Raw genomic sequence first — 18,318 nt, 5'->3', positions numbered from 1 at the left:
CGCAGAAGTTGGCAGACCCGTCAGCGATCCTGTTCTGTTGTCTGATCTTGAATGAGATTGTCCTGAAAATTTAAATTTCCCCTCGGGGATTAATAAAGTGATTCTGGTTCTAATCTGATCAACAATAATGATAACCGTTGATCAAAAAGTGCTGCGAAACTTCGAATCGAATCAACCTAACTCCTTACTCCTGGAAATAAAACATACGCAAAATGCTGAACAACTGTTTTGAAGATGTTAAACTGGAAAAATAATAACTCATAGTTTGGTATTTTGTGGGAATTTGGAACAAACAAGGGATAAAGCATGTATTCTGGCAATGATTAAGAATTGTGACATCAATGATGAATTTGAAATAATTCTAATATAATTATTGGACTAGTGTGTATTTTGCACATAGTTAGAGCCGAAATATAAAAATGTAACTAAAATGTATTTTCACACACTTTAACTGTGTGGACAGTAAATTGTAAATGGTGGCATCCTTTTTTATTAGATTAGAATAACAAATAAATTAGAACCGGAAGTGAAGGTCTGGAGTACCGGAAGTACCTAAATTGCGTTTAGTGACACTGTGCAGTTTGGTCAGAAATGGTGCTACCAAGAATGCTATCAACAAACTCATAAAGAGAGTGACGTGTGACGTTCTCTCTCGTCGACATTTCTTGAAAGGAGACATATCGGCGGAAGGAGGGTGTCGAGGTTTAATTCGCACTCGTAAGTTTCCTTCAAAGGGTTGCAAATACTCGCGTTACCCTGACGTTTTGTTTAGCTAGCTGCTAGCATCATAAGCTAATAACACTTTGTAAACGACACGCAATTTTAAAACCTCGCATTGGCCTGAAATAATGGACGATGAACAAATCCTCACTGTTTAGTCTTGGGGATTTCTGCAGAAAGGCTTTTAAGACAGCTAAAAACTTCATTAGCTAAGTGCCTACCGCTTAAAAGCAGTTTTGTTAAAAAGAGCAACTTCCATAGTGTTGTGAAAAGTCTGTTATCAAATAATCCCAGTCGTGTCAACCGGGATGCTCTGAATTACTTTAAAGACCCCCCTTGTGAGCAGTGTCTATCCTATAATATATGCCCTGCCCTAATTTATAACCGTTTTCAACGTTTATGTAGCTTCAACTAAAGACATACAGACCACCCTACCATCTAAGGGGTGACACCTGCTGCCCAGACCTTCATATTTGATGAGGTCATGAGTAGTGTCAACATCACCCGAGATATTCTGCACAGACAGATCAGAGTGAGTAACTAACCAGAATATGGGGACAACACCAGTGACACTTCTGGGTAATTATCTATGGTGTGAATGTTTGCCTGTAGGACAAGAGAGCAACAGGCTTTCAAAGGTTCTATCATGTGACTGACCCCTTAATCAAAAGGCTGGGCCTGGAGGCTGAGCTTCAGGTCAGTCCCAGCGAGTGCTTGTGCTGGCATTGCAGGGTATGTTTGGAAGACTGACCATTTATTCTTCTGCAGGGCCATACTGGCTGCGTGAACTGTCTGGAATGGAATGAACACGGCGAGTAAGCAATAACTCTTTCTTGACTGTATTAATTATACTTTGCTATGTGCGGTTTAATCAACAATTTCTCATCATGCCTTTTTTTTTGCAGTCTGCTGGCCTCAGGCTCAGATGACCAGCATGCCATCATCTGGGATCCATTCAGGCTCAAGAAGCTTACTACTATGCACACAGGACATGCAGCAAACATATTCTCTGTAAAGGTAAGGTAATTTGAAATGGAAAGTGTTTTATGTCAGTGGCATGTAGGACAGTTGGTGACTAATATGAGGATGGCAGCAGTGGGAATTGGAGTCTATTATGTTTTGACTGTTGCTTTTCAAAAACTTCGATTTGACACTTCGGCAGAAAGTCTTTGAGTTGCAGTATTTCCATACGTTTATTTATTTGTATAATTTGGGAAGTAGGTTTGGCACTACATGGCACTATTGCTTATAAACACAATATTCAAAAGTACTGTCAATTAATCTAGCTTGTTGTTACAACTCTGTACAATAGGTGGCTGTGTGCTCTGTGATCCCGCTTTTTTAACACCTCATACGCACTAGGGTTGCGTGATATACAGTAGACGATATACGGTCTAAATGATATGAATTTAGCCAACAATAGAGCTGTTGATACTGTCGTTATACCGTGATAATGCATGTTAGCTGTGTCTAGCAAATTTGATAGCTACAATCAAACAAACATCATCATGGCAATGTAACATTCTCGCTGGAAGCTAATATCCCTTCACAGTGCAGAGCCACTTCTAAGTCTCAATCAATCAATCGTGGCCTTTATGGTGGCAAATAAACCACGTTTCTTACTAATATCATCGCTGCAGAAAGAGGATTAGCTAAACATGCTACACTACACATCACAGGAGGATATGCAAACAGTCAAGTTAGAGCTTTTTAATGTAAACAGAGGAGGGCGGATCGACACAAAAATTTGCAATAAAGATACCAAGCATAGTATCAGAATATGGTCAATACTACAGGGGTAGATCAATATTTTTTTTCTATCAAAAAATATTTTGTAATTTTTATTGTTTACAAATTCATTAAATAAGTCCTTAGACACGCACTATGCAAGCTCTGTTTTTTTAATAGTAATTAGAAAACGGGGAACCGTAGACACAGGAAGTGAACAAACTTTAATGTTGTGTAACCATATCTCACAAGACAATTTAATTATTTATGCTGTGTTTGTTTTTGCAATACAGTTCCTCCCTCACTCCGGAGACAGAATATTGATAACCGGTGCTGCGGACACTAAGGTCCATGTGCATGACCTGACAGTGAAGGAAACCATCCATATGTTTTCCGATCACACCAACAGGGTCAAACGCATTGCCACAGCGCCAATGTGGCCCAACACCTTCTGGAGTGCTGCAGAGGATGGCGTCATTCGGTGAGAAGCCAGGAATAATTTCTATCCTCCTGATTAATGCAGATATTCCCTGCTCACTTCTCCAATGTACGTGCAGACAGTATGACTTGCGGGAGAGCAGTAAACGCTCCCAGGCACTGATCAACTTGACAGAGTTCTGTGGTCAGCTGATGGAGGCCAAGTGTTTAGCTGTCAATCCATGCGACAACAACTACATGGCAGTCGGAGCCAATGGTCCCTTTGTACGTCTCTATGACATTCGGATGATTCACAACGGCAGGTGGGTTGTAGCTCCTTGCTCTGATGAGGACACACTCCCATGTTCTAATTCACAGCTTTTTTTTCTACTCCCTGAACAGAAAATCAACCGTTTTGCACCCAGTATTTGACAACCTGAGCCCCATCCCAGACAATGCTGTGCAGTACTATGTTGCAGGTGATACATTTTTATCTGTTAGCGCTGTTTACTTTGCAGTCTGATGACTTTACAGTGGAACTCGCCTATGAGAACCAACTCATCAAGTCCTGGTGCACCGTGGTTTTATTCCTAGAAAAGGCCAGCTTTAGTCGTCACCGCTTTTCTCGACATAGAATTTGACACCTAGTCGGGTATTTTTTATGAATAATTGGTCAGTTGATGTCAAAAAGAGTTTCAGTATTAACTTAAGTTTTAGTTAAAGGGGTTGACAGTTAGATTTTTCAAAGCCAAATAACAAGAACACCATTGGCTAGCTTGTGTTGTTACCATTAGTGGTTTAACAGAACACATTTGTGTTAAAAGGGTCTATATATTTCACAATGACTAAGTTTATATAGTAAAATGTTTTACCGGACCAAATAAAAGGATTGGTGTTTACGGCGTCACTCACTCTGTCTCATCAACCCGTACGCACAGGCAGCGCGTGCACACATACAAAAGCAGTCCAACAGAAGCAACAAACAATTTGCAGCCATGTTTAAATTGTAGTCATGTTTTATTTCGAACATGTATACAATTCCAATATGATGCATCACATATTTCCAGCTGTTCCATTACAGCATGTCCGAAAAGGAGTAGGAAGAAGCAGAGCTTATTTAATCCTACTTCTATTGATATCATGGCATTATCCTATTCCTTTGTTTTCTGTTTGTAACAGAACAGTGAATAAGTAGATAAATACATAAACCATAAGTAAGTCAAAACATATTGAATACATAATCATTATCTCATTTGTTTTTGTTTTTTAAAGTTCAAGATGTTTATAAGATGCATAATTCTTCTTCTTTGTACTTTGTGAACACTTGGAGTTTGAACAGTCTCTTAAACCGAATCATATTAGTGCTTTGTTTGATTTCCTTGCTTAATCCATTCCATAATTTATTTCCACATTCGGATATGCTAAAGGTGTTAAGTGTTGTACGAGCATACAAATGTTTTAAATTATATTTTCCTCTAAGATTATATTCCTCTTTTGTTGAGAAGAAGTGTTGTACATTCTTGGGTAGCAGGTTACAGTTTGGTTTGTACATCATTTTAGCAGTTTGCAAATGCACCAAGTCCATTAATTTCAATATTTTTGATTCAATAAATAAAGAGCTTGTATGTTCTCTATATCCAACATTATGTAGTATTCTAATTGATCCTTTTTGTAACACTGTTTGTTGTTGTTTCCCCATATTTCTGCACAATAACTCAGATATGGTAACACTAGTGAACAGTAGAGAATGTTTCTATTTGTGTTGACTTTCCCTTCTACTGTTACCAAAAAGCATTATTTTAGTTTTGCTGAGATTCAAAGATAGTCTGTTTTTGTCAAACCATCTTTTTAATTTATTAATTTCTTCTGTTATTATTTGTATCATCTTCTGTGTGTTCTCTCCTAAACAAAACAGTCGTGCCATCTGCAAATAATACTAACTTTACGTCCTTTGTAACTTTGCAAATGTCGTTTATATAAAGATTGAACAGATTTGGTCCCAGTATATATTCCTGAGGTACGCCACAATATATTTTCAGCTCTAGATGTTTGCTCTTCTATCTTCATGTATTGCTTCCTGTTGGTTGAGTAGCTTCTTACCCAGTTCAAGATCAACCCTCTGATGCCATACCATTCTAATTTGTTTATACAAGATATTATGGTTGATTGTGTTAAATGCTTTTGTTGAATCCATAAACACTGCAGAAGCACATTTTTGCTATCTATTGCATTGGTGGTCTCTTCCGTTATTTCGATTAATGCCATTGATGTTGAAATGTTGGCTCTTTATCTGTATTGATTGTCTGTGAGTGTTTCATTTTTATTCATGAATTTGTCAAATCTGTTGTTATAGTTATTCAATAATTTTAGAAAATTATGGAAGTAGAGAAACAGGTCTGTAGTTTGTAAATTTTTATTTGTCTCCAGTTTTATAAATTGGTACGACTTTTGCTATTTTCCTTTTATCTGGGAATTTGCCTGTTTGAAATGATAGGTTGCTGGTATATGTTAAAAGTTCTGAAATCTCTTCAATAACCTTTTTCATCGTTTTCATATCAATTCCATTACAATCATTTGAGGACTTGAATTTACATTTTTTTCACAATATTTATTTTTCCTCTTTTGTCGCACCTTCGAGGAACATCGAGTTGGGATTTCTGTCTATAGTGTCATTCAAGTCCTCAACTTACTTGGGATCTGGAATCTTTTCTTCCAGATTTGGTCCAATATTCACAAAGTACTTTTTGAAGCTTTCAACTACTTCGTTCATATTTTAATTTTTTTACATTTCCGTCTGAGAAGTATTTAGGATAATGCTTCTTAACATAATTTTTAATAATACTATTTAGGATGCTGTTTAAGATGCTATTTAAGATGTTTTGATCGAAAATACATTTAGTGACAGCTAACACTAACTATCCAAATTGCTATTAATAGCTAACAACGGCCAAAGCTAATGCGCGTGCATGTGTTACGTTTGTACGTAGTTATGTCATCACGTGCTAGAAGCTGGAAGAGAGGGGCATAAACTTTGTAAAACACATTGAACAGTTAGTGCCTTCTAGACATCTGTGTAAATGCTACAAACAGCCCCTCTTAGTTTATTAATGTGTCATGTTTGCATACAGTTGCACATAGTTGTAAATGTTTGTGAGCAACGTTAATCAAATTTATAGAAACATACAAAATACACATGCATTTCCTATGGGGCTTGAACATTTTTTAGTATAACTGTGTATATGCAATAATAAATGTGTTTATTCTAATACTGGTGTGTTACAACCACATGTGTGCAGTAAGTAGTATTATTTAAAGATGTGTGTTTCTCTTCTTCAGGGCACCTGCCAAAGCGGCTAACGGATTACAATAGCCGCTTGAGAGTCCTCGTGACCACTTCTGTCACTTTCAGTCCAGATGGAACTGAGTTGCTTGTCAACATGGGTGGGGAACAGGTAACGTTTCTGAACTCAATTAGAAGATAGTCACAGATGTTTATTTAATACTAAATTAGATTTTTTTCCTTCTCTAGGTTTATCTGTTTGATTTAACATGCAAACAAAGGCCATATACACTTCTTCTTCCACAGATGTGCGAGCCATCAAGAGGTAGGTCTCTGCTACGTATTGTATATAAAATACATATAGTGTGGGTCTGATATACTGTAAAGGAATGAGTGTATTAAAACACAGGCAAACTTGAACCACGCACAAATAGATCTATTAAACCTGCGCGCAGAAGGTTGCGTCTCTTAAATGAGCAAAACAAAGCACAATCCATGTTGCATGTCTGTCTTCATGCATATGCTGATTATTACAACGCCCACAATAATGAGAGGAAGATATGTAAATCTAATTATTTAGCACTCGCAATGTAATTTATCAAGACTAAAACTGTTCTGCGGCTCCTGTTTTGCATCTATATTTAGGTCTTTTGGAAGGTTGTGCAAACTGGCTCAGTTCACACAAACGGGCTGTGCAAATGAGAGACAATATTGCGTCTGTGCGTGACAACATATTTGAACTGTCAAAAATTAAAAAATTTAGACAAATTGTCCATTAAACACACACGTGTGTGTGTGTGTGCGTGTGTGTTTGTGTGTGAACAGTGATGGTACTTGGAGAGCCAAGTGTTTTCTGAGGTAGTAGTTGGTGAAAAAAGTTTGAGAACCACTGGTCTAGATCAGAGGTTCTAAACCTTATTGACCTTGGGTTCCAGCTTTTCCACTACAGAGGGTCCTGCGGTCCAATCAAGTATTAACACTGAATTATTCATCTTACTCTTGACTTTAATCATATTCAATAATTATGTCTAGCCTACTTACAGTTTAACAGGATAAATGTTATCAAATAATATTAAAACCATGTATTAATCACAACAAATATTATCAAAGCTTAAGTCATCAGGCTGATTACAAAATTTAATAATCAAATATACCGGCAAAGAAGGGACTCATAAAAAAACTTGATAACAAATAAATATTGTTACTATTACGCGATGCTAAAATAAATTCTAACTAAATTAATGATAAATAATAATGATATATGTTTCTTAAATAGGCAGTCAATAAAATTAAGGTGCAAATGAAAATACAGCTTCACCACTTTAGTCATATTTTTTGCGCTTAAAAAACTTCTCCATGACTTTAGCTCTAGACTTATCTGTTTGAGATTGTCATTACTGCCACAAGTTGTGGAAAAGTGTATAGAAACTGAGTACCGCTGATACAAAACTGATTTTTTTGTGGCCCCTGTCTCCTGGTTAAGAAACACTGGTCTTGCTCACACTTAAATATCGCCCAGAAAAGATGATACACATTATAGTTGTGTGCCGCATGTCACCAACATTGCACTATGTGATGCCATAAATGAAGTGAAGTGAATTACATTTATATAGCGCTTTTTCTCAAGTGACTCAAAGCGCTTTACATTGTGAAACCCAATATCTAAGTTACATTTAAACCAGTGTGGGTGGCACTGGGAGCAGGTGGGTAAAGTGTCTTGCCCAAGGACACAACGGCAGTGACTAGGTTGGCGGAAGCGGGGATCGAACCTGCAACCCTCAAGTTGCTGGCACGGCCGCTCTACCAAACGAGCTATACCGTCGAAAATTAATGTTGTCATGGTGACAGGCGTTATACGTGCAAAAATCCTCATTTACAGGCAGGTCTACACCACTTTTGCACTTGTCATTAATTGTGAACACGGTTTTCGTAGATCACCCGCAACATGGCCACTAACAATAGTACACACAATTTTATAGTTTGCACATGATATGTGGCAATTGTTATTTGGATTTTAGTAGATCATGCCTGATATGGACTAATGAGCTTCAAACACCTTCTGAATAAAGTACAACAAAAATGGTGAGCCAGCAAGCCTTCTTTCAGGTCCAATGTCAGTGGCCTTAGACCTCAAATTTTTTTTGAACAAATAGGAAAACAAATCCCACTGACACACTCCGTGTGAGAAAAGTCTTACCAGAGAGCAGATGCTGTTGTTGAAGAAGGAATGTCCTTTGTCCACATTGTGTATCAAATAGCTTCATTGTAGCGTATAACTGATTGTGAAACATTGGATTCCAAGGAGATGTGCAGAATGGGAAGACTACCAACGGCGTCTCCAATGGAATGCACTTGCCAGGCAGCCATATTCAATGTACCCAAAGCAAGATACAACTGAGGTATGAAGTATTTTTTGGAAAAATAAAACTGTTTTAAAGTTACACTGGTCACATAAAGTGACCCATACCATTATCCCTGGATCTCTGGAGGAAAATGAATGGCTAAGCATGCTACACACACACACACCGAGTTGGACGACACAAGAAGCTAACCACTAAAACTTCAATGTAAAGTTGGGGTGATCGATCCAGATGTCGATACTATCAATATCTAGTATAATATCAGTATATAAATGATACTAAAGTGTTTAGATTGATGTTTTTCTTATTATTACAAAATAATATTTTTAGTCGTATTTGTTATCGTTTACTCTCTGGATACAGGAATGCTTTGAGGGCAAAACCCAAATGATATAAACGGAGCCAATAGTAGTTTTTGCCTTTGTTTCGTTTTTGTGCACTATCTATTTTATTGTGTCTAAAAAAATTGTAACATTCAATACCACAAATTGAATGCATCATCTGATTAACTACAATATCAGCATATTCTACATTTAATGAGATAAACTTTATAAAATGTGTCAATGTTTACTTTAGTTACTTACTATAAAACATTTTCACTTCTATAATCTATTGTCAAAGTATTGGCTCAAGACTGAAAATTGGATCAGATTTGAGGCCAAAAATGTTGATCGGGACATCCTTTGTACATATTATAATGGCTCGATGAACAGATGCTAGCACGTCAGTTAAAAGTTTTTTTTTTAATACTAAATTGGTAATATACTGTACGCTCTTTTCTATTCTTGTCACTGTTGCAGCTCTACTGAGCTTCCTCCCCACTTGGAAAAGATTAAACAACAAGCTAATGATGCATTTGCAAGACAGCAGTGGACACAGGCCATCCAGCTGTACAGTTTAGGAATTCAGCATTCCAGTTGCAACGCCATGTTGTATGGAAACCGTGCCGCAGCCTACATGAAGCGGAAGTGGTACGTGTCATTTTATTAACGTAACGTTACATTCGCCCAAACATGAGCTGTCATTTAAAGCAATGTTTTGTATTTGGAAATATGGCAGGGATGGAGACTACTACGACGCACTCAGAGACTGTCTGAAGGCTCTGACTCTAAACCCACAACATCTTAAAGCTCATTTCAGGCTCGCACGGTGTCTCTTTGAGCTCGAATATGTGTCAGCGGCACAGGACTGTCTCGGCGATTTCAAAGGAAAGTTCCCGGAGCAGGCACACAGCAGTGCTTGCGATGCATTGGATAAAGACATCAAGACCTACAAGCCAGAATCAGGTGGTCTAACTCGTAAAAGGTCTTACCCAAAAATTTACTTCATGAACAATTTATAGATTCGACACCCACAACATTAGGTACATCGTCCCACGCCGATCAATACAGGGCTGCATGCAAAAAATATGTCACTGCATGTCGCACGGGTTATTGAGCGCATGCCAATATCGGATGAAAATTATACTTTAGCCTACCTTATTTGTGTTTCCTCAAACCAAGTCGTAATGTCGCTGTCTTTTTCTATCAAGAGTTCAGCGGCTAATCCAATTCCATAGTGGCTCAAATGCTGTTGACAAATATTTACTTTATTATATTTATTTTATGGATTTAAAGCAGGCGGGAGGAATATATGGAAGCTCAAGCTGCAGCAGTCTCTCACGAGGCTTGCCAACACAGAATGTCCAAGAATGACCACACATGTACGTTCATCAATCTTTGACGTCACAAATGGCCCACAGTTAAAAAAATATTCCTGAACCTGTCGGTCAAAAGCATCCACATCTGTGTGTAAGCTCACAACCAAATGCAAGACCCTTATGATTTGACTTTTTGGCAGTGTTTACTGCGATTATTCAACAAAATTCAGAGTCATAAAAGACAAAAAATCATTATTAGGTACCCTTTAACATCTTTTTTACCCATGTTTAAAGCTCAAAAATCAGGGGGAAAAAAGACAAATCCCACGCAAGTTTGCCCTCTTCTCTTTCTTCAGTTGGATCTTGTGCCTGTTTGTTGCTGAATTTATTCCACACACCAATTGTCTCACACGAAAATGACCCATTTCACCTTAAAAACCTGTGTGACATCACTGCGCATCACAGATGGTGGGTAATTGACTAGGAATGTCCGATCAAGGTTTTATGCTGCCTATTCCAATACCATTCACCCATGAGTGAGGTCAGCTGTTTTTTTCCAGTTTATTTATGAGTGCTATTGGCAGTCAAACTATATCAGCACAATATTTAAACTGTTTCCTTATTCTCTTTTATTAAATATACAGTCGTGGTCAAAAGTTTACATACACTTGTAAATAACGATGTCATGGCTGTCTGGAGTTTCCAATCATTTCTACAACTCTTATTTTTTTGTGATAGAGTGATTGGAGCACATACTTGTTTGTCACAAAAAACATTCATAAAGTTTGGTTCTTTTATGATTTTTTTTTATGGATCTACTGATAATGTGACCAATTCTGCTGGGTCAAAAGTATACATACAGCAATGTTAATATTTGGTTACATGTCCCTTGGCAAGTTTCACTGCAATAAGGCGCTTTTGGTAGCCATCCACAAGCTTCTGGCAAGCTTCTGGTTGAATTTTTGACCACCACTCTTGACAAAATTGGTGCAGTTCAGCAAAATGTGTTGGTTTTCTGACATGGACTTGTTTCTTCAGTATTGTCCACATGTTCTCAATGGAGTTTAAGTCAGGAATTTTGGAAGGCCATTCCAAAACCTTAATTCTAGCCTGATTTAGCCATTCCTTTACCACTTTTGACGTGTGTTTGGGGTCATTGTCCTGTTGGAACACCCAACTGCGCCCAAGACCCAACCTCCGGGCTGATGATTTTAAGTAGTCCTAAAGAATTTGGAGGTAATCCTCCTTTTTCAATGTCCCATTTACTCTCTGTAAAGCACCGGTCCCATTGGCAGCAAAACAGGCCAAGAGCATAATACTACCACCACCATGCTTGACGGTAGGTATGGTGTTCCTGGGATTAAAGGCCTCACCTTTTCTCTTATAACATATTACTGGGTATTGTGGCCAAACAGCTCAATTTTTGTTTCACCTGACCACAGAACTTTTCTCCAGAAGGTCTTATCTTTGTCCAAGTGAGCAGCAGCAAACCTTAGAGGGGCCTTAAGGTGTTGCTTCTGGAGCAAGGGCTTCCTTCTTGCTTGGTAGCCTCTCAGTCCATGGCGATGCAAAACACGCTTGACTGTTGACACTGACACCTGCTTTCCAGCAGCTTCCAATTCATTGCAGACCTGCATTTTGGTGGTTCTCGGTTGACTCTTGATCATCCTGACCAATTTTCTCTCAGTAGCAGATGATAGCTTGCGTTTTCTTCCTGATCGTGGCAGTGACAAAACTGCCATGCATTTTATACTTGCGAACAATTGTCTGCACAGTTGCTCTTGGGACCTTAAGCTGCTTTGAAATGGCTCCAATTGACTTTCCTGATGGTCAATGATTAGTTTTTTCAGATCTGTGCTGAGTTCCTATGACTTTCCCATTGTTGTGTTTGTAACCGGGTCTAATGACTGCATCACATGAGCCCTACTTAAATGGGCTCAGAAAAGTCAACAGGTGTCGTCAATCATAATCACTCACATGAAGTTAAGAGGCCATACCATGAAGCTAATTTGATTTGATTGTAACTTTTCTGCATCACCAAAATGTATAATGTATGTTGTTGCCGTATGTATACTTTTGACTCAGCAGATTTGGTCCTATTTTCAGTAGATCCATAATAATTTTCATAAAAGAACCAAACTTCATGAATGTTATTTGTGACAAAAAAACGTGTGCTCCAATCACTCTATCACAAAAAATAAGAGCTGTAGAAATTATTGGAAACTTAAGACAGCCATGACATTATGGTCTTTACAAGTGTATGTAAACTTTTGACCACGACTGTAGTTTGAGCAAAACAAAGTCAATAGTACACAATAACTAAACAAAAGCAAAAACTACTATTTGCTACACATTTAAACCCTTTAGTTTTTGCCCTAAACGTCCTCCTGTGTCCAGGTAATTATTCAGAGCTTGTAAACATTGACAAAAACAAAAAAATATTGTGAGAAAATAAACATCGGTCTGATCTATGGATCGATTCAATTGTTTACCTGCGACAATGCTGACACACCAACAGTCTCTCTTTTAGACTCCTATTAATATACTTGTTAATTTCATGTTAATAGCTGCTTACTGTCTGCTGCAACGTGGTTCTATCTACACTTCTTAAACTTTACTCTGCACTTATTTCTTGGTGTTGTTTCATGCTAGGTTAGCTTAGCTATTTGCATGTCTGTTCCTGGTTTTCTCTCGGTGTGTAACATGTTTAGTCTCGTCCTCCAATACTTGGTGATGATACTTAAGACACTAAGAAATATAGTTTATTTACCGCTATGCAGGTGTTGATTATTATATTAAGGGAGCAGCCCCCCACTGTGTATGGAGACACATAATTAGCTGCTACCTGCTTGTCACCCAGAGAGGAACAGAGTTTATGATCAGTGTTAAATGTCATTAATCAGCGATGGCCGATCACATACTTTTTCACAGATTGGTGGCCGATGGATCGGCACATATCTAGTATTGACGGATGGTGGCGCATGGAGACATTCCACAATAGAACGGAGCCACAGCTGTTATGCATCCATTGTAAAGTCCGATGTTACAGTTCGCTTTAAAAATCAGTAAATAATTGAATTAATTTTACATTCCTCATATACAAAGCATCAAAGTAATCCTGAATTTTGTAATCAAGTTTTATGCATTTTTCATTCATTCATCAGTACTGTTATTACTCCACCCGACCCATTTAAAAAATAATTGGTTTTCCATGAGTCCTAATTTGTATTATTTGAACCCTGACCAATAGAAAATGAGAAGCGCAACTGTCCCACCCCACTACAAAAAATGATTCAGAAGGAAGTATCTGAAGATGAGTTGGATCAGAGAGGACAGAGTTTGGACTACAAGCACCGATACTGTGGTCACTGCAACACGACCACTGATATCAAGGAGGCCAACTTCTTTGGAAGGTTAGTCACTTAGGGGGCACTAAGAAGCTGTGCAGGCAGAACAACTCAGAACAGTCTTTCCCAACCACTGTGCCGGGGGGGCACGTCTGTTTATTGTTAGAGCTCATCAGTTGTGCCATGGAAAATTAAACAATTTTGCTTAATTGCCTTGAAAATCAGATGTAGTTTTGCTCATATTTTAAACAGAACAATTAAATGATTTTTCACTAGATGGCAAAAGGTTGATAATTACTTGTGTACCCACCTGTTTCTATTCAGTCGACAGAATAAGTCAGGGCATCCTTTTGGTTTGCCAATTTTTTTTTGCCATGTACCTTGGCTCAGTAAAGGTTGGGAAACACTGCAGTAGAAAGTAGAAAGCTTAGCTTATGTTGGAAGCTGAACGAAAAACAATATCATCTCTGATTCTGTCATTCTAAGTTCATAGAGTCCTGCTTAACTGCGGTCATTCCTCCACAGCAAAGGCCAGTACGTTGTCAGCGGCTCAGACGACGGCTCCTTTTTTATCTGGGAAAAGGAGACAACTAATCTGGTTCGGATCCTGCAGGGAGATGAGTCTATAGTTAATTGCTTGCAGCCTCATCCCAGCTACTGCTTCCTGGCATCAAGTGGTATTGACCCTGTAGTCCGATTATGGAACCCACGACCAGAGGTAAACTACTTATTTTTTTCTTTCTAAATTATGTGTGGATATTTTACAGTATAGTATTCGTGTTGTAGTTAGTGGTAATGGAAACAGTGGTTTAAAGGGTAAATATGATTTCCAACTTTTCGGACTCATAAATGTAACATTGTTGAATAGTCGTGTTAAATAATTCCAAAGCATCAAATCATACATTTAAGTTCATACATTTTGGTGTGAGCTTGCACACAGTTCTGGATGCCTTTAAAAGATAAAGTTGTTGACGTATAAAACGATGCATTAAAATGTACTACAAACAACTACAGTAGTTTTATAAATTAATGTCATAATAATGTACAGCATTTACCTCTATTTGTTTCTCCGTCAAACATACCATCAGCAGCTTCTCCATATTATCATGGATAAATGTCCAACGTATAGATATTTTATCATTTTTGGTTGACCATAGAGTCAAATCTCCTTTAGTATGGTGCGGACTCGCAGTGATACACTTGTACTTCTTTAATTTAATGAATATCTGCTACTTCTCAGCACTGTCCTCCACACTCACTTTCTTCCTTCCCGTGGTTGGAAAATCAAAGTTACATCCAAATCTAGCTATAAGCTAATGCTAGCGGGTTAAACCAGATGTTTTGGGCGGCTCTTATGATTTCACTGTGGTATTTGCTATGCCAACTAATGGCGGGAATGCTTGTAACTCAAATTTTTGCTTGCGACCTAAATCGTAACATTTAGCTGAGAGACTGTTCTTATCTCAAAACACTCTGAACATGGTGCACTCTTAATTTGAGGCACCACTGTATTATTGAAAAGTGACGAGAGGAACAATTGGATTGATTATTAACACGTTAAGACACTCATGCTAATCAAGCAAACCCGACTTTGTCAAGGTGTCAAATACAGAAAGGAATTGCCAAAAAATACCTGTGAACGTATGACTCCCCAGCATCACCCTCTTCTTGTCCCTGTTTGCTAACAGACGGAGACGGACAATGGACGTGTGGTAGAAGACATGGAAGGCGCGGCTCAAGCCAACCAGCGGCGAATGAACGCAGATCCACTGGAGGTCATGCTGCTCAACATGGGCTATCGCATCACAGGATTGCGTGGCGTCGGCGCAGACGGTTCAGACGACGAGGACAGTCTAGGCCAGTGTCGGCCAAGCTAAAACAAACCGTCAGCCTTTCCGTAGAATGGGAAGTAGGAAGAAACAAAGTGCTTTGCCACTTGCGGATGGAATCCTAATTTGCACTCCGTTGCGACAAGAAACATAACATCTCAACACCACAGGTGGTCCTTGGGTTACGAAGGAGTTAAAACGCCTTATTTTTATCCCTGTGGTTGTCTTGCACACTGGAATGGGCGTTCCAAGGGAGTGAGAGACAGGCTTATTGGCAGGAGAAAGTGTCAATGTATCACTGTGATGACTTTAATTGTCAAGTTATCACTGTCCATGTCATAGAACATTGTTTCATATCTTACCCTTGGTGATGGCGTGGCGTCTGAGCGGCTTGCAGCAAAGTTGACTTTTGAGCATTTTACCATGTCTAATTTCGCTTTTCGGTAGAAGAGTCTGCTTAATGCATGGGACGTATGATGGAAGTTAAAACTAAAAAGAACAAACGTGATGTTGTCCTTGTTCAGTATAGCAGCGTGCGAGTACGTATTACTCAGCCTGCGTATCATCCCGCCGCGCGCACATAACTAGTTCTATTTTTCCTTTTATACCCTGTTAACGATATATGGGAGTGCGTTCCTAACCATGAAACATCGTAAGACTAGAAGAACCTGAACGCATCATCCTTTGAGGTATGCTGGCCACCTCTATCAGGGGAGAAAGTCATGGGAGAATGGTGAGAGCTCTTTTAAACCTGTATTGCACAGACAAGTTCAGCAACTTTCCCTCAGGTTTATGTTGGCAACCGCATGTTGAAGGAGAGGCGCTCTGGTGACCTCAGTTGAGGTCCCACAGTGGCAGTGAACTCCATGGACGAGCAAATCCGACCAGGTGAAGGTGCATTGCAGCATCTATTGCCTGCGCTTCAGCAGCGTGCAAAGGGTACACCTTCTGGAGTCCATTCTCTCTGTCTCTTTCTCTTTTAAGAAAGTTGCATGTTGCAAATAGTGAATGAGCTTTAATCAGTTTAAAAGACAAAACGTGATTTATTTTGTTGAAATTTGCCCACCATCAGCTAAATGCCCCCAATTGTGTTCTTTGTTGTCTTTATAACAGGAGTGTTCACGCATTTAGTTTTAACCAAATACATTTTCTGATTTCTTCAAGTTGTTGATTGCAAGTGAAATGTTGGTGTGAAAAATGACATGTTGTGTCAAAGTGGGACACAAAGGCTCATGTAGAGTGACAACGGCTGTGTCTTTTGGAACACACTCATTTTAATTAATCAACGCACAAGTTATTTCACTTTCCTCATAAATTTTCTTTAAAGAATCGTGTAATCACGTTTTTTTCCTTGCTCACAGATAAAGAAAAGAAATTGAATCGTCTTGTTGTGTTTTTATCTTAGTTTTATGATGAACTGAATTTTCTGGATCAGTTACACAACAGATACCCAGTACCGTTGCAAAACAAATGAGGTTATAGCAACGACGTGCTGAAGGTGAGGCCATGGTATGAACTTTACTGGCATCCTGCTCGTACATCAGTGTCTGATCTACTATGTCCTTTTTCTGACTATTAGGCACTATGTGTGATCAGTATTTCACCATTAGGATGTCCCATATATTGTACAATGAGGTGAACTAACTCGCCTGACATTGGCTCAGTGCAATATCACCTCAGTGACAATGCTCAAATGTATTCAAAATTGGATGAATAAATCCTTACATGTGTCAATTGAAATTTGAAAAAAAAAATGTCATTACATGTGTTATTAGTATATTTAATGTAATATTACATTTATTTCGGTTTAGTTATTTCATGATTTAGTTGTTGATTTAATGATTTCATTACTTAATGATTTATATATTTATCCAATGACACATTGAGAAACATGTATTTGAATATTTGATTCATTAAATTTTAACCCTTATCTATAGAGGACAAAACTAACGACGGGGATGAATGGAAGAGAATTTAAAATGTAATAAATCTTTAAATACTGAAATTAAATACCTCTACGTGTTACTAAATGTGTCAATTTCTTTTACTGTAAAATAACATGTATTTCATTATTTAATGATTTAATTAATTACGCACTTAAGTGATTATTTAGAGAATTGTTTATTTATTTTTGTTCCATTTGGTCGTGGTCAGTGCTTCATGAATCTATTTAATCTGTCAAAATCAGGGGGCGGGGCTAACCCGAATCTCGTCCAATCATTGCAAGTGGAAAACAAGGACCAACAGTTCATCAATAAATAGCTCTATAAATAATTACTTAAAAGTGTCAAGTAAATCAATAAATTAATAATAATAATGAAACCAATACATGAAAGGATTAAACCAACAATTTAATTTAATTTTACATTAAATACATTAATGAAACATTTAATAACACTAATGTACATAACATAATTACAAAATGAAAAATGTCAATTTAAATTTTTTTTTTTTTTTTTACCATTTCGTAGTATTACCATATTTATTTATTTTACTATGTCAATCAATCAATGTTTATTTATATAGCCCTAAATCACAAGTGTCTCAAATGGCTGCACAAGCCACAACGACATCTGCGGTACAGAGCCCACATAAGGGCAAGGAAAAACTCACAACCCCAATGGGACGTTGATGTGAATGACTATGAGAAACCTTGGAGGGGACCGCATACGTGGGTGACCCCCCCACCCCCCTTTCAGGGGAGACCGGATGCAATGGACGTCAAGTGGGTCTGACATAATATTGTGAAAGTCCAGTCCATAGTATATAGATCTAACATAATAGTGAAAGTCCAGTCCATAGTATATAGATCTAACATAATAGTGATAGAGTCCAGTCCATAGTGGGGCCAGCAGGAGACCATCTTGAGCGGAGACGGGTCAGCAGCGCAGAGATGTCCCCAACAGCTGCACAGGCGAGCGGTCCACCCCGGGTCCCGACTCCCGACTCTGGACAGCCAGCACTTCATCCATGGCCACCGGACCAGAGATTGTTAGAC

General features: G+C 38.3%; 1 protein-coding gene across 1 annotated transcript; it reads left to right on the top strand.

Moving 5' to 3' along the window:
* The first annotated feature begins 531 nt into the window (after positions 1-531).
* wdtc1 (WD and tetratricopeptide repeats 1) lies at positions 532-17,022 on the top strand. Its single transcript, XM_062063340.1, has 16 exons — positions 532-717; positions 1,126-1,252; positions 1,333-1,416; positions 1,489-1,535; positions 1,626-1,737; positions 2,742-2,929; positions 3,006-3,188; positions 3,268-3,344; positions 6,202-6,317; positions 6,395-6,470; positions 8,448-8,544; positions 9,306-9,476; positions 9,565-9,791; positions 13,395-13,557; positions 14,017-14,209; positions 15,180-17,022. The coding sequence occupies exons 2-16, from the start codon at positions 1,205-1,207 to the stop codon at positions 15,366-15,368; spliced, it is 1,971 nt and encodes a 656-aa protein (XP_061919324.1). The 5' UTR covers positions 532-717; positions 1,126-1,204; the 3' UTR covers positions 15,369-17,022.
* The last annotated feature ends 1,296 nt before the right edge of the window (positions 17,023-18,318 follow it).

This window comes from Entelurus aequoreus, linkage group LG11 (assembly GCF_033978785.1).
Source record: "Entelurus aequoreus isolate RoL-2023_Sb linkage group LG11, RoL_Eaeq_v1.1, whole genome shotgun sequence".
Lineage (NCBI taxonomy): Eukaryota > Metazoa > Chordata > Actinopteri > Syngnathiformes > Syngnathidae > Entelurus > Entelurus aequoreus.
Note: the sequence above shows the minus strand (reverse complement) of the source record. Positions and strands in the feature narration are given on the sequence as shown.